This window comes from Mytilus californianus, unplaced genomic scaffold (assembly GCF_021869535.1).
Source record: "Mytilus californianus isolate M0D057914Y unplaced genomic scaffold, xbMytCali1.0.p SCAF_2, whole genome shotgun sequence".
NCBI classification, from domain to species: domain Eukaryota; kingdom Metazoa; phylum Mollusca; class Bivalvia; order Mytilida; family Mytilidae; genus Mytilus; species Mytilus californianus.
The window spans coordinates 111,735,510-111,758,128 of NW_026262668.1; the positions used below are offsets into that span (position 1 = coordinate 111,735,510).

The following is a 22,619-nucleotide window of genomic DNA, read 5'->3' on the forward strand; positions in this document are numbered from 1 at the left end:
GGTTGGCCAACATGGATGTATGCCACAATGAAGATTTGAAGATCAATGAAGTTTGGTTTTACTTGCCTTACTGGTGTTGGAGAAGCAGTTTTTTCTAAAAATATTAAACTACAGAAGATACATCCTTTATAAGGGATGTTCCATAAAAACAAGCACCCTGGTAACTTGAATTTGCCACTTTTAAGTAGGTGTGAAATATATTTTCTAGTTTGTATTAAATTGTATGCAGGTCTAATAAATAGTTTGGACTCTCTTAAATTGAGTTTTACTCTGCATTTTGCGGTGTGTTTGTTAATTCCACATTGGCTAGAGGTATAGGGGGAGGGTTGAGATATCACAAAACAACACAACATGTTTAACCCAAGTCAGGAACCTCTAGCCTTTGTTAGTTTTGTGTGTTTTTTTAATTTTGTTCATTTGTATGTTTCGGATTGATTTAGTACGGCGTCCATTTCGCTGAACTAGTGTACATTATTGTTTGGAGGCAAGCTAATGACCGCCTCCGGATGCGTTGAATACCCATTAGTGTCCATGGGCTGTTTTCTGCTCTTTGGTCGAGTTGTTACCTCTTTGACACATTCCCTGTTTCCATTCTCTATTCTATGAGTGGTTACTATATTTTCAAAGTGCCTTCCCGTGCTACCATGTATGTTTAATGAAATAATCCCAAGGCATTTCTAAACAAATGTTATTCTTTAATGTTTGTGAAAATTTGTATATTTTACAAAATTGCTATATGATATTAAGATCAGTCTTTCTACATGTTTCAAAGAGAAACTTCAAGATATCCCCAGTATAGCATCTAGAGATAAAATAGTTTTGGTAAGGTCTTAACATTTCTACTGACAAAACTCAAATTATAAATATTGCCATAGTCAGAAAGCAATATGTCACAGGTGAGATAAAAGTGGTTTAAACACATGTTAATCTTCTGATCAGTTGAGGTAAATAAAATAAATGGAGAATGTGTCCATGGGACACAGATGATGCCACTGCTTGCATATAACGTTTTAAAGGGCATAACTCCAGAACGGTAAAAGTGACGCCACCCAAATTCGAATTTGATCTGAGTTTTGTGGTAATAAGCATTGTGTATAAGTTTCATAACATTTGATTGAGGCAAACTTAAGTTGGAAAACAGAAACCAATTTTAGGACGTACTGGCAACACTTAATGCCCCCTCCAGTGAAGGTGAGGGCATAAAAACCAGATGACTACAATCATATAATGGATGGTATTTCTTCATAAACCTGTTGACTACAGGAGTTAATAATTAAAAAATAACAAATTAGTCATCGTTTTATTTTTATTCAAAATTAATAAGTTTTATAACTACATCTTTCTGTAATTTGTCATTTGAAATAAAATCACAATAATAAACATCCCTATTCTGATTATTTAATATTAAAATAATTTTATTCATCAATAACATTCAACCAATTAAACTTCTCATCAACAGTTTAAAACATTAGCATAAGGATTAAGATAATTCACTTGCTAATTTTTGCATCATGAAAATATTCCCTTAAAAATCAGCAAAACGTCAGACCTATGTTTATCAGATCTTTCTATAATTTTGGTATTCTATATTGGTTGATAACTGGTGTTTTACGTCCAAGCAGCACAAAAAGGCTATATGAAAGCAAGAATATTCTATATAACAGTTGTTTATTTCAAAAACATCAAAAAATTACAACAACAAAAAAAGAAGCCATGACAAAAGAGAATTCCTCTGAAACTTTAATAAACTTGCACACCAAATATATAAACAGAAAAGGCCATACAAAACCCAAATAAAACCAAGTTAGCCTCATTTGTTAATTTACAGATTTTTTAGTGAAAGATCTAAAAAAAAATAACAAACTGTTGACACAGAGATATGTCTTACCTTTTTGTAATTTTGATAGTGTTATGCAAATATTGAATCCAAATAGTAATATTTAAACATGTAAAATATGCAAAAAATTCAAAGTCAATGAACCATGACTTCAGGTGCAGAACCAAATAACCATAGAAATGAGAAATGCCAACGCTTATAGAACGGAGTATACGAAATACCATTAACTTATCATAAGTGGTTTACATTAACCTAAACACAAATATTAACTTTTTAACTTTGCAAAAATTTCAGTTAATAATCCATGGTGAGGGGGTGGGGCCAAACAATCTCCATGGAAATGAGATGTGCCAATACTAATGCATCTACATACCAATTATCATTGACCTACCACTAGTGGTTCCCTTTAAACTGACCTAATCAAAAACTAATACATGTAAAGCAAGCAAAAATTTCAAAGTTAATTAATAGACAATGACTAAGGGTGCAGGGCAAAATAATCTCCATGGAAATGAGATGTGCCAATGCTTATACAACTGCATACCAGATATCATTGACCTAACACTAGTGGTTCCCCATAAAACTGACCTAATCACAGACTAATACATTGTTGATGCCGCTGTTGCTGCCGCCGCCGACACCGGAAACAGCATACCTAAGTCTTGCTTATTGACTCTGTCAAGACGAGACAAAAAAAATTACAAAATACATGTACATAAATATGTTCAGAATTACTGTGTATTTCAGATTTATTACAATTTTTGTGTTCTCTTTTTTTGTCATCGTTTAATAAATTTTTAACATTTAGCAGGAAAGCATGTGAAAAAAAAATGCAAACATCTTGCTCAAAAACAGTTTACAACCCACTAAGAAGACCCTTCCAATTTGAAAGACAGGGTCATTGATTTTGTCCTTTTTGCTAGGTACCAGTAATAGCATAGCTTTTGATATCCAAATGAATTAAAAATGTTCGTACAACCTACGAAACAAGAAAATTCCAAATTGTATGTGGTCATCTTGTGTAACCTTTTATTTAACCTCTTTCCTGTTTGGGTCCATTTTGTATTTGACGATGAAACAACTTATTCCAAAATGGTTCAAAATAAAATTATGACAAATAAGGAAAACAAACTTATTGTAAAGGGCTACTTATATAGATTTTTGTTCTCTAAAATCACGTGCGTAAACAACATTGCAGATCGGTTTCATTGTCATTTTTTAGAATTGTATTTTTAAGAAAACAAACTCCAATGATTATTTTGAGATTTTTATTTAACACAATGGACGATGTGTTATCATTTCTGTTTAAATATGATACAAAAATGCACATAATTTGAGGTAAATGCTACTATGCAGATGTTTTTACTAAAATTTCATGAGAATTAAATTTGGTAGAGAAGGCGGGAATAAATAAGCTGGAAATTCATTCTTTTTTCTTCTTCTGAAAATGTGAAAAATGGGACGGCTGATCTAATAAATACTATAAAAAATCTTAAGATAAATCCAGTTCCATTTATCAATTTCATTCACCATGATAGTTGGTTGGTAGGGTCATTTGGCTCATTCAAAGTATATTTGGTACAACGGTTTCAAATGAGAGAATTTCATTTCAAAGTCAGGCCTACTACAGTGGACAGACAATGAGTGTCAAGTGATCACAATAGTTCATACAAAGACCCTTAAGTCAAGGTGATCAAAACAAGAAAACTTATCAAACAAACAATTTAATACACAAAAAATGTTCACTTAAAATGACACAATCAAAGCAATCATACAAAAAATATATCTCAGTGGAATAAGGATAGACAAATCACTGATTCCTGAGTACAAGAATAAAAAAAAAATTTATTTTTCATATTTAGCATATTAACTTTATCAAAAGGCAATTTTTTTTTCACCAATAGATTAAAATTCCTAAATTTAAGCTTTGTAATAACAACAATTTGATAAACACCTTTGATAAAACTTGCTAGTATCGTTGTATTTTTGTTACCTTTTGAAACACACAAAAATCTTCAATTTTTAGACTGGGAGGAGAGTTTTTCAATTAAAACATCCAAACCTACACATTCTGTCTACCAAAATACAAAGGAACTTTTATCCTTATTTGTGTGGCTATTTTTGTAAAGGACAAGTCATATATAAGAAGTAGACTCAAATTAAACATCTATCTTAAAAAAAGTAAACAAAACCTTTAAAGGGTGACAATAGAACATCTAAATACTAATTTAATTTTCCTGTAAACATGTACATACCTCTCATTAACAGATTCAAAATAATACACAATTATTGATTATCAGGTATAAATATGGTTTACATTCAAATCACAAACAAATATTTCCAACCTTTAAAAGTTCTTCTAAACGCATGCCAAAATTATGGCAAATTTCCTTGATCAAACATTTTCATGGCTGATACATTTTGCTTCTAAACCTTTTTTTTATATATCTTTGTATTATACTACATTTGTATAAAAAATATCAAACTTAAATGCTGATAAAATGATATTCAATAAAAAGAAAAGAAAACACATTTGCCATAAACTCACATTCCGTTGAGCACATTTGGCCGAAAGTTTATACAAATTTAAATACTTCATTATGTTTCCTATTTTGGCTTACAGGATTCTCATAGTATGTGTATCTAGGCACTGCATTTGTGTTTGGCCATTCATTACATGTTAAATGATGCATTCTGATTGAACAATTATGAAAATCACTCAATGGATAATTCATTTTTTTTCTTGTTTTTTTGGCTTAAACAACAATGACCTGCTGTTTATACAAAACCTCTGTTCCGTTGGTTCTGGACCATCTGGGAAGACATGACCTAAATGTGAATCACACTGAAAAACAGAAATATGAAATGATGTTAATAACTGTGGCAATATTTTCAATAGATATCTAATACATGGTATAAGGTAGTGAAGTCATTATAAAGTCATGCATATGCTAAGATGCCATGCAAAATTAAACACATCTAATGAGGCCAAGAACAAAGTCTAGAATATGATAATGCTTAAAGATACTCATTTAGATAGATTCCAGTATTGATTAGAAAATTGTTGCCCCTTTTGAAACAAATTCAAGTATACATTTAGTAGCTGATGGGAGCTATCAATGAGTAAATATAAATTATCCCTGTGAAGAATTTCGCTAGCATTAACTGTATCCTTTTGCAATGCGAAAGCTATCTTTGTGACATCACATTATTGTGATGGATGTTAAGTGTTACTATTGAATAGAAAGTTGTAATGGCAGATATATTTGTATCTATAATGCCTTAACCAAGCTTGAGATCACATGAAACAATACACAACGCAACCCATTAATCTACAATCCATAACATCCCAAAACAAGGCTCTGTTATGCATGCTAATTAATTTGTTGTACTGACATGCATTGGGTTGTCTAAAATAAGACAGTAACCCATACAAGGCATGGTATTACAGTCGAATTAAAAAGACATTTACAAACACAGAGTACCTGGTATATTATCTATTAAGATGGATTGAATAGTGATTGATAAAGTCATAGAGATTTTATATTGAGGATTTATATAAAAATAAGAAAAATGTTAGAGAGAGAGCTAAGGGTCTACAGAAGGCAGACAGGCAGGGGAGTGTCTATAGACAATAAATGTTTATCAAAAATTATTCATCAATTCTTTTTAATTTATGCCATGACACCTGTATAGCTGTAGATGTAACATCTCAGTGGTTAATCTAGCTTTAAATAAAAACAATAAAAGAAGAGAGTTCCAATGTCCCCGGGGTTGCACATATTTTATCTATCCAAGAGCAATAACTAAAAAAAACATTTGTTTTTGTTTTTTAAAACTTATTATACATATCTTAGAGAAATGATGGCTCATTGTTGAAGGCCATACAGTTGCCTATAATTGCTTACATACACTGAATTTGAATTTTTGTGGATAGTTTTTTCATTGGCAACCATACCACATCTCCTTATTTTTATATTGAGAGCAAATACAAGGCAATTTCCAATACTTGTAATATTTTCAAGGGGCATAACTCTTAAAAATATTTGATTGGCACTGATTTTAGAACTTGTTCAAGACCTTGCTTATATAAACCTTTGATATAAATTTGATAAAAATCTGGCAAAAATTGTACACATAAGCACACAGGCTTCCAAAACAGTCATATTTGCTGGACAAATATAAATTTATCGGACATTGTCCGCCTGGGCCAAGCATGAAATGGACATCCTACATGGGTTTGCCATTTCAACGTTCATGTAATTCAGAAAAATCAACCATTTTGACTTGACCTTTTGCCTTAAAAAGCCACAATTTTCCGGTCCCAAAATTGGCAATACTCTATAGTTAAGCCCTACTATAATCCCCTCTCATTACAATCAAGGTTAATTAAGTGTCTAACAGGTGAGATTTACCTGTTATCACCTGTGTCAGGTAAACTATTTGAACCGGACATCAATCGATCTTTTTGGAAGTTATTTCTTTATCAAAATTAAAAACATTCCTGGTTTAAATCTTATTACTGTTTAGCAAAACAGATTTAGACCATCAGAAAAACTTATTTAAAACAAAAAGATTATAATTTACAAAGGTGGTAAAAAGTTTAACAGACAGAACCACGTCGATTGAAATATTAGATGTGTGCGCATGTGCACAAGTGTGATATTAATTATTTAATAATTCGTCCAAATTCATCAAAAACAATAAAAATGTCATTTATACCATTATTTTCCCTGAGAAATATTACGTGGAAAGAACTGCTTAAACTCAATAACGCTAGATAAAAATACACAGATTTTGCGCAACCGTCTCCGTTCTGCATTCTATTGTCGTCTAGTAAATATCCGGTATTGAAAAATGTGATTATCAAATAACTAAGCTGGTCCTCGACTGATTAATACACTTTGTAAAGTCAGCGAATATATGCCAATTTCGAACCATGCAATATCAATTTAATTGTTAATGTCAAAAATGGAATTTATATAAAAACTGAATATCATGTGGTTATGTCAATCTTTTGTTATGGGGTAACCTGTCTAAAGGGATAAAAAACAGGATTGAAAAAAATGTCCGGCTGTCTCAAATATCTTTTGGAAGCCCTGATAAGCACGCTTACATTGCAATTTTCCATATAATAAAACTCTTTTAAAAATAATTGTAAGGCACTGATTTTCGAACTTGTACGAGACATTGTTGATATAAACCTATGATACGCATTTCATAAAATTTGGTAAGAATGAGATACACATGAGAGTGCTAACAATTCAATTTTCCATATAATTAATATTTCAAAGGGCATAACTCGTTTAAAAAATACTTGATCGGCATTGATTATCGCACTTGTCCAAGACATTGCAGATATAAACCTATGATATGAGTTTCATTAAAATCTGGCAAGAATTGTCCACATTTGAGCGTTCACAATGCAATTTTCCATATAATAAATATTTCAAAGGGGCATAACTCTCATAACCGCCTGGAGCAGCTAGATACGACCTCAGAGGTCGAACTCTGAACAGTTGGGGCAAGTATGGACACAATATTCAAGCTTGATACAGCTCTGAATTTGGATAGTGATTAAATATTTGACACATTATAGATTTCTGACACAGAATAAATGTGGTCAGATAACTTAAATATTTGAAATGGGACATTTAATCTACTTATAAATGGTCCAATATCCAAAATCTAATTCCATGGTTAGATTCAGCATATAAAAACTAGAGGCTCTCAAGAGCCTGTGTCGCTCACCTGACTCTACTTTGGTTTTAGAAATCATGTAAAGAAAGATAAAAATCATAACAGATACCCAAATAATGATTGAGGCCAAATTTTGATTAATATTGGTCCCGTTATTTAATAAAATATCCTGGTGGCCATCTTGAACAGTAAATCGGCAACAAAGTAGCAACACTTGGTCAGCACTTCATAAGGAACATTCATGCCATGTTTGGTTTCATTCCATTCAGTGGTACTCTAAAAGAAGACATTTGTATGTATTTCCCATAGGGTCCTATGTTAAACTAAGCCCCCCCCCCCTAGCAGCCATCTTGGATGATGGATCCACTGCAAAGTAACAACACTTGGTCAGCAACTCATAAGGAACATTCATGCCATGTTTGGTTCAATTCCATTCAGTGGTTCTCTAAAAGAAGACAATTGTATGTATTTCCCATAGGGTCCTATGTTAAACTAAGTCCCCCGCTGTCGGCCATCTTGGATGATGGATCGGCTACAAAGTAACAACACTTGGTCAGCATCTCATAAGGAAGATTCATGCCATGTTTGGTTTCATTCCATTCAGTGGTTCTCTAAAAGATGACATTTGTATGTATTTCCCATAGGTCCTTTGTTAAACTAAGTCCCCTGCTGTCGGCCATCTTGGATGATGGACCGACTGCAAAGTAACAACACTTGGTCAGTACCTCATAAGGAACATTCATGCCATGTTTGGTTTCATTCCATTCAGTGGTTCGCTAAAAGAAGACATTTGTATGTATTTCTCATAGGTCCTTTGTTAAACTAAGTCATCTTGGATGATGGACCGACTGCAAAGTAACAACACTTGGTCAGCACCTCATAAGGAACATTCATGCCATGTTTGGTTTCATTCTATTCAGTGGTTCTCTAAAAGAAGACATTTGTATGTATTTCCCATAGGGTCCTATGTTAAACTAAGTCCCCCGCTGGCGGCCATCTTGGATGATGGATCGGCTACAAAGTAACAACACTTGGTCAGAACCTCATAAGGGACATTCATGCCATGTTTGGTTTCATTCCATTCAGTGGTTCTCTAAAAGAAGACATTTGTATGTATTTCCCATAGGGTCCTATGTTAAACTAAGTCCCCTGCTGGCAGCCATCTTGGATGATGGACTAACTGCAAAGTAACAACACTTGGTCAGCATCTCATAAGGAAGATTCATGCCATGTTTGGTTTCATTCCATTCAGTGGTTCTCTAAAAGAAGACATTTTTATGTATTTCCCATAGGGTCCTATGTTAAACTAAGTCCCCCGCTGGCAGACATCTTGGATGATGGATCGGCTACAAAGTAACAACATTTGGTCAGCACCTCATAAGGAACATTCATGCCGTATTTAATTTCATTCCATTCAGTGGTTCTCTAAAAGAAGACATTTGTATGTATTTCCCATAGGGTCCTACGTTAAACTAAGTTCCCCAATGGCGGCCATCTTGGATGATGGATTGGCTACAAAGTAACAACACATGGTCAGCACCTCATAAGGAACATTCATGCCATGTTTGGTTTTATTCCATTCAGTGGTTCTCTAAAAGAAGTCATTTGTATGCATTTCCCATAGGGTCCTATGTTAAACTAAGTCCCCCGCTGGCAGCCATCTTGGATGATGGATCGGCTACAAAGTAACAACACTTGGTGAGCACCTCATAAGGAACATTCATGCCATGTTTGGTTTCGTTCCATTCGGTGGTTCTCTAAAAGAAGTCATTTGTATGCATTTCCCATAGGGTCCTATGTTAAACTAAGTTCCCCGATGGCGGCCATCTTGGATGATGGATCGGCTACAAAGTAACAACACTTTGTCAGCACCTCATAAGGAAGATTCATGCCATGTTTGGTTCCATTCCATTCAGTGGTTCTCTAAAAGAAGACATTTTTATGTATTTCCCATAGGGTCCTATGTTAAACTAAGTCCCCCCCTGGCGGCCATCTTGGATGATGGATCAGCTACAAAGTAACAACATTTGGTCAGCACCTCATAAGGAACATTCATGCCGTATTTAATTTCATTCCATTCAGTGGTTCTCTAAAAGAAGACATTTGTATGTATTTCCCATAGGGTCCTATGTTAAACTAAGTTCCCCGATGGCTGCCATCTTGGATGATGGATTGGCTACAAAGTAACAACACATGGTCAGCACCTCATAAGGAACATTCATGCCATGTTTGGCTTTATTCCATTCAGTGGTTCTCTAAAAGAAGTCATTTGTATGTATTTCCCATAGGGTCCTATGTTAAACTAAGTCCCCCGCTGGCAGCCATCTGGGATGATGGATCGGCTACAAAGTAACAACACTTGGTGAGCACCTCATAAGGAACATTCATGCCATGTTTGGTTTCGTTCCATTCGGTGGTTCTCTAAAAGAAGTCATTTGTATGCATTTCCCATAGGGTCCTATGTTAAACTAAGTTCCCCGATGGCGGCCATCTTGGATGATGGATCGGCTACAAAGTAACAACACTTGGTCAGCACCTCATAAGGAACATTCATGCCATGTTTGGTTTCATTCCATTCAGTGGTTCTCTAAAAGAAGACATTTGTATGTATTTCCCATAGGGTCCTATGTTAAACTAAGTTCCCCGATGGCGGCCATCTTGGATGATGGATCAGCTTCAAAGTAACAACACATGGTCAGCACCTCATAAGGAACATTCATGCCATGTTTGGTTTTATTCCATTCAGTGGTTCTCTAAAAGAAGTCATTTGTATGCATTTCCCATAGGGTCCTATGTTAAACTAAGTCCCCCGCTGGCGGCCATCTTGGATGATGGATCAGCTACAAAGTAACAACACTTGGTGAGCACCTCATAAGGAACATTCATGCCATGTTTGGTTTCATTCCATTCAGTGGTTCTCTAAAAGAAGTCATTTGTATGCATTTCCCATAGGGTCCTATGTTAAACTAAGTCCCCCGCTGGCGGCCATCTTGGATGATGGATCGACTACAAAGTAACAACACTTGGTCAGCACCTCATAAGGAACATTCATGCCATGTTTGGTTTCATTCCATTCAGTGGTTCTCTAGAAGAAGTTCAAAATGTAAAAAGTTTACGCCGTCGACGGACGACGCCGGACGACGGACGACGGACGCCAAGTGATGAGAAAAGCTCACTTGGCCCTTTGGGCCAGGTGAGCTAAAAACCATGAATTCAAACAAAGTTTAATTTTGGACCCTTTGGACCTTAATATGGATTAATTTTAAAACAGGGCCCAAAATCAAAAATCTGAATGCACAGTTAGATTCAGCATATCATAGAACCACAAGAATTCAGTTTTGGACCTCAATGTAAACCTATTTAAAAATGTCCAAATATCCAATATAGTAATGCATGGTAAAAACCTCAAACAATTCAAGACTTTAAATTAATCCTCAATGAAATTATTTAAAAGATTTGTATTTATTTTTAATTGAAGATTTCTTGCTGTTGTGAAATACTTTGATGTTGTGCAATACTTTGCTGTTGTGCAATACTTAGTAAATCTGTTTACAAGCTAAATATAATAATTTACACACCCTGTTTGGTGTGTATCTCCTGCCATATCAGTATTTGTTGTTTCTTTATATAGATCAGAAATAATTTATGTTAGAACCAGCTTAGCCATTATTAGAAAAGTCTTGATTTCGGCCCCTATTTGGCCTCTAGTTTCTTAACAATTAAAGCCTCAATCCACAAAATCGACCCCAACATTCTGTGTGTGGTATGGATTTTCTGTGTTTTAACGCCACTTTTAAGCACCGCTTTGGGCTATTTCTTGGTAGCCAATTTTTATTGGTGAAGGAAGCTGGATATGTGGTATGGAACCTTGTGGTACGATTTCATAGAGATCCATACACTTGTACACAAGTTATTGTCCGGAAACTAGAAAAATGCCTTTTTTGGCCCCTTTTTGACCCCTAATTCCTAAAAGGTTGGAACCATAACCCCCAAAATCAATCCCAACCTTCCTTTTGTGCTATTGAATCTTGTGATTAAATTTCATAGAGATCCATTCACTTATACTTAAGTTATTGTCACTAAACCATATGTCTTCGGACGACGACTACGACCTGATAGCAATATATGAATGCAAATTTTTTGGGGTCGTATAAAAAATAAATGAAGAATGTGTCCATAGGACACAGATGATGCCCATGCTTGCATAATGTTATAAAGGGACATAACTCAAGAACGGTAAACGTAACACCACCCAAATTCGAAATTGATCTGAGTTTTGTGGTAATAAGCATTGTGTATAAGTTTCATAACATGTGGTTGAGCCAAACTAAAGTTAGAGAGCAGAAACCAATTTTTGGACGGCAGGGGCATAATAATAGATCAGCACTGTTTTTCGAACTTATCTGAGACATTGCTGATATAAACCTATGATATAAGTTTCATAAAAATCATGCAAGTTTTTACAGGTGAGAGCGCTAACAAGACCAGACGGACAGACAGATGCCCAGTATTTATATGTCCCTCGCAACGGGTTGTGCGGGAGACAAAAAACGATTCAATGTCAATAGGGGTTTCCCCTTATTTTTCCCCCAATATTATAAGAAATTGTAAAAAGTTATTTACTTTTTTACAAATGACTTCAGTTCTCATCATTCCATGACTAGTGTCAGTAACTTCTAGAATATTTGTGTTTTCTTTATTTTCTCCTCCAATTGGTGCTGTAAATGATGGCCAGCCTGTTCCTGAATCATATTTTGTTTCCGAACTGTAAAAAAACATCGATATTACTGAAAACTTAAATAAAAGTTCACAAAACTGTTATATGTGCTTCAGCAAAATCTACAGAATTATTTGGTGCTTTTTCTTTTAAAAAATATCTCCATTAGGTTGTATTTTGAACCTATATCTGATAGTGGTATAGCCCCTTGTCAGTCATTATACTGAAACTGCTCACAAAGAATTATGTCACCTGTTTATAATTTCTATAGTTAAATGCAAATGTTGAAATTTAAATGACACAGTACTTTAACATGTAATCTATACAAAGGTTTTAAAGTCAGTGTAGATACTTAGGAAGCAGAGACAAATATCTAACATGGAAATGAGATATGCCAATACTAATATAGCTGCATACAAAATATCATTGTTTTTATTATATTCAGGCTCCAAAAGTATTAAAACTTATTAGAAGGAACTTTAGGAAAGTCTTAATACATAATACTGTGTCAGATAAGAGGATGGTACTGAAGTATGAAAAGACTCTTTGAAGGCTATATTGTTCATTTGACTATTTATGTTTTATAGCCAATTGTTTGTTATATTCTTTGTGTGAGCTACATGTACAAATCACTGCAAGAGAGTTTCCTTTGTTCACTGGTAAATGAAAGAAAAGTCATAATGAAAAAAGTTACAAATTTGAAATATGTGAGAAAAAAGTCACAGAAAGAAAGCATTTGTTTTATAATTTACATTTTGATTTAAAAGATAGCAAAATTTAATATATTTAATACAAAAAGTTTATGAAACCATACATTTTCTCTGAGTTACCTATACCGTTAACACCAGAATAAATGGGATAAGGGTTGACTATATGGGCAGCTTTTTATTGTATATAAATAAATTTTCCCCTTGTTATAAAAACAAAATTTGAATTGGTCCATGTAGATGTCAAGTTTTCATAAAAATACAAGAGAGTCTACAAATGTATTACACTAATTAAGTGTCTTAATTCTACTTTTTCATGTCCTGTCAATTGTAGACTATCTGGACAGAATATAACTTTAATAACATCAGAAGAAATGAAAATGTTGAACTTAATATAAATGTTGTTTTTTTTTAATACTATTTCCCTTATTTACTACTAAAAGTTCAATATAAAGTTTAAGAAAGAGAAAATAATGAAAATTGTAGATTTAATCTTAAACAAGAATGCACACAATGTCGTGCTAAGCATACCCCTCACCCCTCATAATTCAAAGTATATATAGCATAACATTTAGTAAGTGTCTGATAGATCCAAAAATGCTCACATGTTACAACTCATCACTGATAAGATGCTGACTAAATATGAACTTATTCTGTTCAACAGTTCTTGAGAATAATGTGATGAAAAATTCTAAGTTCATTTAGCACATTGAAAAAATTCAAAGTATCTGCAAACAGGAAGTACCCAACAAATCTAAAATATGCTCACAAGTTATAACTCATCTTACACTGTGAAGCTGTTGACCAACTTTGCAAGTCTTTCTGTAAAGTAGTAGTTGAGAAAGTAAGACGAAAAATTCGTAAGGGTTCCGCAGAACCCAGTGTCTCGCCTACTTTTGCTGTTATCTATGTTTTCAGTGTGATAGGGGAATGCACATAATAGATTTACAGTTAATGAAATAAAACGTTTGAAATGTATGAAAAAAGTTATGCTTGTAAAAATGAATACAGTATGGAATCAAATCTATAGATTTATAAAAGAGTTGAAACATAAATTGATTGAATGAACAAATAATAAAGAAGATAATTTTTACATTGTTTGATGATTTATCCCTTAATTCAGACGACGACGGAATGTAGGATCGCTATGTCAACAAAAATGGGGAAAAAATTATTAAAACTTTTTCTCTAGATACTATCTTTTGATTGTAAGAAGCTTCTGTCCAAGTTTGGTAAAAATTCAGGATGGTTTATGAATCTAATAAATGTTTTAAAAACTTTAACTGCAGACTGTATGTAATGTTAACTGGAAGAAAAACTAAGTCCATTTATAAGTAATATACGGAAAAACAGAAAATAAATTTTTTACAAAATTTCCTTCTAGATACTAGCTTTTGATCATAAACAAGCTTCTGTCCAAGTTTGGTAAAATTCCTGGATAGTTTAAAAGTTATTAAAATTTAAAAAAACTTTAACCACAGAGTGAATGTAATGTTAACTGGCAGAAAAACTAAGTCCATTTATAAGTAAAATACGGAAAAACAAGATTTTTTTTTACAAAATTTACTTCTGGATACTATCTTATGATCATAAAGAAGCTTCTATCCAAGTTTGGTACAAATCCAGGATAGTTTAAGAAAGTTATTAAAATTTTAAAAACTTTAACCACAGAGTGAATGTAATGTTAACTGGCAGAAAAACTAAGTCCATTTATAAGTAAAATACAGAAAAACTGGAATTTTTTTTTTACAAAATTTACTTCTGGATACTATCTTATGATCATAAACAAGCCTCTGTCCAAGTTTGGTAGAAATCCAGGATAGTTTAAGAAAGTTATTAAAATTTCAAAAACTTTAACCACAGAGTGAATATTTGTGGACGCCACCGACGACGACACCGCTGATGCCGACGGAATGTAGGATCGCTATGTCTCGCTTTTTCGACAAAAGTCGAAGGCTCAACAAAAATAAATTAACTTCATTCAACATATTGAAAAAATTTGCTGTATCAGCAAACAGGTATGTGTGTCTAACAGATCCAAAAAGTGCTTACAATTTACAACTTACCACTGCAAAGCAGTTGACCAAGCATGAAGTCTCTGTTCAGTAGCATTTGAGAAAAGTGTGACAAAAAAATTTAAGTTCATTAAACATATATTGAAAAATTCAAAGTATTGGAAAACAGGAAGTATGAGTTCAACAGATATGAAAAGTGCTCACAACTTACTAACACCACTGTTACAGAAAATATGTGTTAAAAGAACTTACGGACAGACGATCAGATGGATGTACGGACATTGTAAATGCAATATACCCCCCCCCCTCATTTAAGTAGGGGTAAAACAAGAGGCTCTCAAGAGCCTGAATCACTCACCTATATTTCAGAGGAGAAGATTTTTAGATGTTAGCAAACTTGATGAACAAATTGTGTAAAATTGTCTTTAAAGGGCAAAAACTCCTTAAGGGGTCAATTGACAATTATGGTCATTTTAACTTTTTTGTAGATCTTACTTTGCTGAACATTATTGCTGCTTACAGTTTATATATATCTATAATAATATTCAAAATAATAACAAATAAAATGCTTCGCTGGGCGCAGCTTGATACGACCGCAGAGGTCGAACCCTGAACAGTTGGGGCAAGTATGGACACAACATTCAAGCTTGATACAGCTCTGAATTTGGATTGTGATTAAATATTTGACACAGCATAGGTTTCTGACACAGAAAGAATGTGGTCTAAGAACTTCAATTTTTTTAATTTACCTATTATGGTCCAATGTCCAAAATCAAAATACATGGTTAGATTCAGCATATCAAAGAACCCCATACATTCATTTTTTGTTGAAATCAAACAAAGTTTAATTTTGGACCCCAACTTGGACAAACTTGAAAACTGGTCCCATAATCAAAAATCTAAACACATGTTTGGATTCAGCATATCAAAGTACCCCAAATATTCAATTTTTGTTAAATTCAAACTAAGATTAATTTTGGACCCTTTGGACCTTAATGTAGACTAATTTAAAAATGGAACCCAAAATTAAAAATCTAAAAACACGGTTAGATTTGGCATATCAAAGAACCCCAAGAATTCAAATTTTGATGAAATCAAACAAAGTTTAATTTTGGACCCTTTTGACCTCAATATGAACCAATTTGATAGCGGGCCCACAAATAAAAAATCTAAATACATGGTAAGATTCAGCATATCAAAGAACGCCATATATTCAATTTTTGTTGAAATCAAACAAAGTTTAATTTTGGACCCCAATTTGCACCAACTTGAAAACTGGGCCAAAAATCTAAAATCTAAATACATGTTTAGATTCAGCATATCAAAGAACCCCATATATTCAATTTTTGTTGAAATCAAACAAAGTTTAATTTTGGACCCCAACTTTAAAACTGGGCCCATTATCAAAAATCTATACACATGTTTAGATTCAGCATATCAAAGAACCCCAAGAATTCAATTTTTGTTAAAATCAAACTAAGTTTAATTTTGGACCCTTTTGACCTCAATGTGGACAAAGTTGATAACGGGGCCCAAAAATCAAAAATCTAAATACATGGTTAGATTCAGCATATCAAAGAACCCCATATATTCAATTTTTGTTGAAATCAAACAAAGTTTAATTTTGGACCCTTTTGACCTCAATATGAACCAATTTGATAGCGGGGTCCACAAATAAAAAATCTAAATACATGGTTAGATTCAGCATATCAAAGAACCCCATAAATTCAATTTTTGTTGAAATCAAACAGTTTAATTTTGGACCCCAATTTGGACCAACTTGAAAACTGGGCCAAAAATCAAAAATCTAAATACATGTTTAGATTCAGCATATCAAAGAACCCCATATATTCAATTTTTGTTAAAATCAAACAAAGTTTAATTTTGGACCCTTTGGACCTTAATGTAGACCAATTTGAAAACTGGACCCAAAATTAAAAATCTAAATACACGGTTAGATTCAGCATAACAAATAAATTAAAGTGGTCAAAGATTTTACAAATCTAATGCGCCATACTGTCCAATTAAAGATTACTTCTTGAAATTTTCAATATTTGAAATTTGAAAAAAAAATAATATTTGAAGAATAATTCTTTTTAATTTCTGAAATCTGAAATGAGAAAAAAATGACCCCCCACAATTTCTTTAAACCCCCCCCCCCCTTTTTTCCCCCAAAAAATTCTTTCCCTCAAGATATGGTCATAATCTCAATTCAAATTTCCAATGGAGTTTGCAACCATAATTACCCATTTAAATTTACCATAGTGCTAACTTAATCTATTTTATAAAAAAATTTAAAATATAGTGTCAAATCTTTCATATGGATTTTGTTGTAAAAAAAAAAGATGCAACATTTGCAGATATTTTTACTGGTCTTCCTTTATAAATATGCATTTCTTTAAACATAATTTAAAAGCAGTGTAAGGGAAGTAACCAAAACGTTGTATTTGGATTACCTCCCTTACACTGTTTTAAATTATCTTAATTGTTCATTAACCATTACTTTATACATAATTTAAAAGCAGTGTAAGGGAGATAATTTCAATGATGTATTTGATTTATCTCCCTTACACTGCTTTAAATTATGTTTTGTACTAAAGTATTTGTCCATTAACCAGGACAACCTTGTTTTTCCCCCTTTTTTGCCCCTAATTCTTAAACGGTTTGAGCCATAACCCCCCAAAGCAAATCCTAACCATCCCTTTGTGGTATGGAAACTTGCTGTATAATTTCAGAGAGATCCATACACCGTTCCACAGTTATTGTCTGGAAACTAGAAAATGCTTATTTTTGGCCCCTAATTCCTTAACTGTTGGTACCATAACCCCCAAAATCAATCCCCACCTTCCTTTTGTGGTATTGAACCTTATGGTAAAATTTCATAGAGATTCATTCACTTAAACTAAAGTTAGAGTGCGAAAACTAATGCGTCCTTGGACAACGACGCCGGACGACGACGACGCCAACGTCATACCAATATACGACCACAAAAATTTTTTTGCGGTCGTATAAAAACTGCAAAATTTTGTTTAAACTACCAATTCGGTGGCAGCAACCCAACAATGGGTTGTTCGATTCGTCTGAAAATTTCAGGGTCGATAGATCTTGACCAATTAAACAATTTTATCCCATGTCAGATTTGCTCTAAAAGCTTTAGTTTTTGAGATATAAGCCAAAAACTGCATTTGACCCCTATGTTCTATTTTTAGCCATGGCGGCCATATTTGTCAATGGATCAAAACTTCGGAAAAAATTTATAAACTAGATACCCTAAGGAACATTTAGTTAAAGTTTGAAGGTATTTGGCCTAGTAGTTTCAGAGGAGATGATTTTTGAAATAGTTTACGACGACAGACGACGACAGACGACGGACGCCAAGTGATGGCATAAGCTAAAAAGAAGAAAAAAATGTAATTAGAAATTTAATTCAACAAATTAACTATTCAATAAGTTTTAATTAAAATTGTGACTTTAATTCCAACCTTTTTTCTTGTGACCTTTTCCATACAATCTGTTAACTAACTATACTGAACAATATTATATACATGTATCTACCTAAATAATTCCGTTCCACAACACAAACAATTGTATGTTCCTTCTTCGTAATTATTTACATAGATCCCACTAAATGGCTGAAAAACAAAATCTGAAAGTTTGAATCATTCAGTGCTGTATAATGCAAAGCCTTGGCAAAACTAATTCATCACATTGATGTTATTCATAACTAATACCAGTCTTAATGGTGCTGTGCCATCTGTGGTAAATTGGAATGAAAGCTGAGCAACTGAAAAAACTTGTTTAACCCTGTCAAACGTTCTACCTGTCCTATGTGCCTGTCTCAAGTCAGGGACCTTGTCATTGATTTTTTCCCAGTCTCTTCGTTTATCCATTTACATATTTGGTGCTACTATTCATAGCCTTGGTTATTCTTCAAGAATACATTAGATGTCTTCATGATATGAGAGCCTAGACTTCTTCAACTCATTGTTGATAACTAAACAGTAACCTCAGTCTGAATAATTGATTTTGATTGCCATATATTAACTGTTACATGTCCTATATAAGTACTACACTCTGATGTCCAACAACTACATTTACAAATGTAATGCAACATACATGTAGTATCAATAAATAACAAATTTAAGCCATCTGCCTTTGACATGTACATTTCATTCCTGTATTGCTAGGAATCATAGTTTATGGCCTAGCTCAATATGGCCCCTTTTAAATTATGTTTAATTGATAAATCATGTCAACTCAACAACACTTAGCCATTATCTTGATATTTTTTGTTAAAAAATCATGAATTCTCTAAATTCACTGCCAACATTTACCCAAAGGAATTTACTTAATATAAATCAAATAAGAAAAGTTGTCTAATTGAAAAGTATACACCATCTTCTTATTTTTATTTTGAATGAGGAAATACATGTATTTGACCACTATTTTTGGTCTTTTAACTCTTCTAACTTTAATTATTCTGTGCTTTTAACTTAACTTTTATCGATTTATTGGTCTATTGTATGTTTGACCAGTTCTTCAGTTTTGAAAAAATAAATAAAGCTCATCGGAGAACACTAGTACTGAAATCATACCTTTGCACCACCTACTTTTACCATTTGGTTCAACTTTATTAAAATTTGATTTTATTTTTCCATCTGAAAGCGGACATATTTTATATCCAATATTTTGTTAATTTACCTCAATGCATGTCCTCTCAAAAAATTGTTTTTTTCTTAAATGAATTGGTATACCTTCATCAATACTTAAATTTAACAGTTCTAATCAATGCATATGTGTGTTACCATCAAATTTTAATTGTATTTTTCACAGAGTATGATAAAGATAAAGAAGAAAAACAGCTGATGGGGGAAACTTACTGGTTCTGTAAACTTCTCCCTTGTTGTAGCATACTGTTCTGGAGTTAAACGTTTTTCCCACTCAGAATTTGGAACTGTTCTTGGATCAGCTGGGTCAATTTGTGTTGACAAAACTGAAAAGCAATAACATACTATCATATGCATCTATATTATGTATAATGATAACTACTTTTAAAATTGTCATTTATACATCCCATATTACTAAAAGTATCTAAATGGACTTTCCAGATCTCCTAAATCTTCTAAAAAATTATACATGTTACACAAGTAGGAAACTTTAGTTACTCTTCCAATCATGTCAAATAGTGTTAGGAGCAACAAACAAGAAACAAGAGTGCACTCGCTGAAATGTCTCGTCTGTTTTACTTATCATTGAATTCCTGTTGAAAGTTTTACTACACTACAAGTACCCGGTATCACATAAACTTAACATTATCAATGTTTTATGAAAATGAGGTCATGGTCAGATGAACCATCCAGACAGACATGTACACCTTACAATCAATCAATACACCAAATATAGTGGTCCTATCGCTAATAGTACCCGAGAAATAGATCAAACCACAAAATCTAAATATTGACCAATGAACCATGAAAATGAGGTCAAGTTCATATGAACCCAACCAGATAGACATGGACAACTTACAATCATTGCATAAACCAAATACAGTCCTGGAAATAAAATATATTCGGACCTGTCAATTTTTGTTAATTTTGTAATACACTATTAAAAAAAATTTGAAGAATCATCAACTCGGTCCTGTAAATGCCAAACCCCAATTTCTATGACTGCAAATATAGTTGACCTATTGCTTATAGTATCTGATGAACTGACAAGATTACGAAAACTTATCATTGACCAATTGAAAATGAAAAAGTAGTATATATATATATAGTATATACAATATTTTGGACTAGAATAGAATTCATGACATACAAAGAGACTGAGTGGACTAAACTATCTCAGCAATATTAACTTGATTGTAGGTCTTGTCTTGTTGATCTTTTTTTTTAAGTTATACATTTTGTATCTATATAGAACATAGTTTTCAAGATAAAATGCAGTTACATTACTGGTTAGTTTAAAAAAACACAGCATGTATGATCATGTGTGGCAAAATTACTTTTAAAATTAAATTACTTTTAATATTTTTCAACACCACAGTATATGTTTGAGGTAAATGTGTGGGAATTTTTGTCAATGTAGTAATTGTACCCCGGGAACTGTATATCTAAAGGGAAATGAATCTGATAGGCTTTTCAGTATAAAATTGATAAAATCTTGAACTTTACGAGACTTCATGTGATTAATGGATTTTGGTTGCGTCTGACTGAAAAAACTATCGGAACTGCTCATTAAATTAACCACATAATTCTAATCGTAAATAAATACAAGTTTTATCATAAAGTAGACATATTTTGTCATATAAAATGACCAAAATAATGGTGATTTATTTGATGTGAAGTGTTTTATAATGGTTTGTGAATATGGGTATGCAATCGGCGCCATTTTTTTATTACCCTGTTTGCATTCTGTACCCTTCAGTGATGAAATGATGTACCCTTCAGTGATGAAATGAATGCGAATATAACAAATGTGAAGTGACAGATTACAAGTTTGATACACTGGCATCACTTTAAAACTTAATTTGAATGACATTTCATTTATATTATCAGAAATTATTAGGATATTAGCGAGTACGTTTTTAACACAAGTCCGTTTCCATATCGTTTCTTTATTAACTTTGACCCGATGATGAAATCGGCTACAATTAGGTAGTGTCAAATCCCGTCAATATATATGTTCCTGTTGAACCCCACCACCACCCTCAACCACAGGCACTTGTCTCTGAATTTTTTTCCCTATATACATGATATACTTGTAGTTGTACCTTAATATATTAAGGTATATAGGGGAAAAAATTTCAGAGACAAGTACTGTAACTGCCTGTGCCCTCAACGACAAAATTTTAAGATAGATCCAATTTAAGTTCAAAAGCTTTATTTATAGACAAATATTAGTATACAGAAAACTTGAATATACTGAGAGCTATCTCAGAGTGCGTAAAGGTGACTCAGGGGTTATGGGTGGGAGGGTAACTTTAAACGCTAATAAAATACTTTAACTTTTACTTCATACGCATCACAACTGAAGAGAAACTACCGATTGTAATAACCCTCCTTTTCTCGTGTAGCAGACGAAAACCTGTGTTTACCTCGCATGCATTGTGAGGAGACATTCCATATTTTGCTCGATGATTGTAGGTTGACCATCCGTCTTGATACTATTGGCGCAACTCGACAAACAGAACGGAGTACACCTGTGAAAGACATATTTTTTATTATGCCGAAGAATGGAAAATTTTTGTGGAAAACTACCCTGAACTGGATTACTGTTGTTTTGACCTGAAAGAAATCAGTCGAATCAATACATCCAAAAACCTACTACAAAAATAACAAATACTTCACACAGTGACACACCACACAAACGGACGTAAATGTTTACAGTATTATTGATGATTATGGATTAAAGTAAGCTTATCTCATTTTTGCTTTTCTGTTTTCGAAATCTTTGTAGAGAATACAAGAATAGATTGGAATAGAATAGAACAGAATAAAATAGAATAGAATATTTTTATTTCCCAAATTACACTGTGAGCGCCCACAAAGGGCATAAAATCAGTTGACATAATTGATAATGACAACAGTGTACATGTAAATGTATATTTAGTATTTTAGTATTGGTCAGAATCAGAGCCAACA

At 33.1% G+C, this 22,619-nt stretch overlaps 1 protein-coding gene across 1 annotated transcript; it reads right to left on the reverse strand.

Annotated features, from left to right (window-relative positions):
* Positions 1-1,292: 1,292 nt before the first annotated feature.
* Positions 1,293-22,275, reverse strand: LOC127728607 (methionine-R-sulfoxide reductase B2, mitochondrial-like). Its single transcript, XM_052236155.1, has 5 exons — positions 22,073-22,275; positions 19,857-19,969; positions 18,532-18,608; positions 12,161-12,302; positions 1,293-4,682 (listed from the first exon to the last, which is right to left on the reverse strand). The coding sequence occupies exons 1-5, from the start codon at positions 22,188-22,190 to the stop codon at positions 4,569-4,571; spliced, it is 564 nt and encodes a 187-aa protein (XP_052092115.1). The 5' UTR covers positions 22,191-22,275; the 3' UTR covers positions 1,293-4,568.
* Between the last annotated feature and the right edge of the window lie 344 nt (positions 22,276-22,619).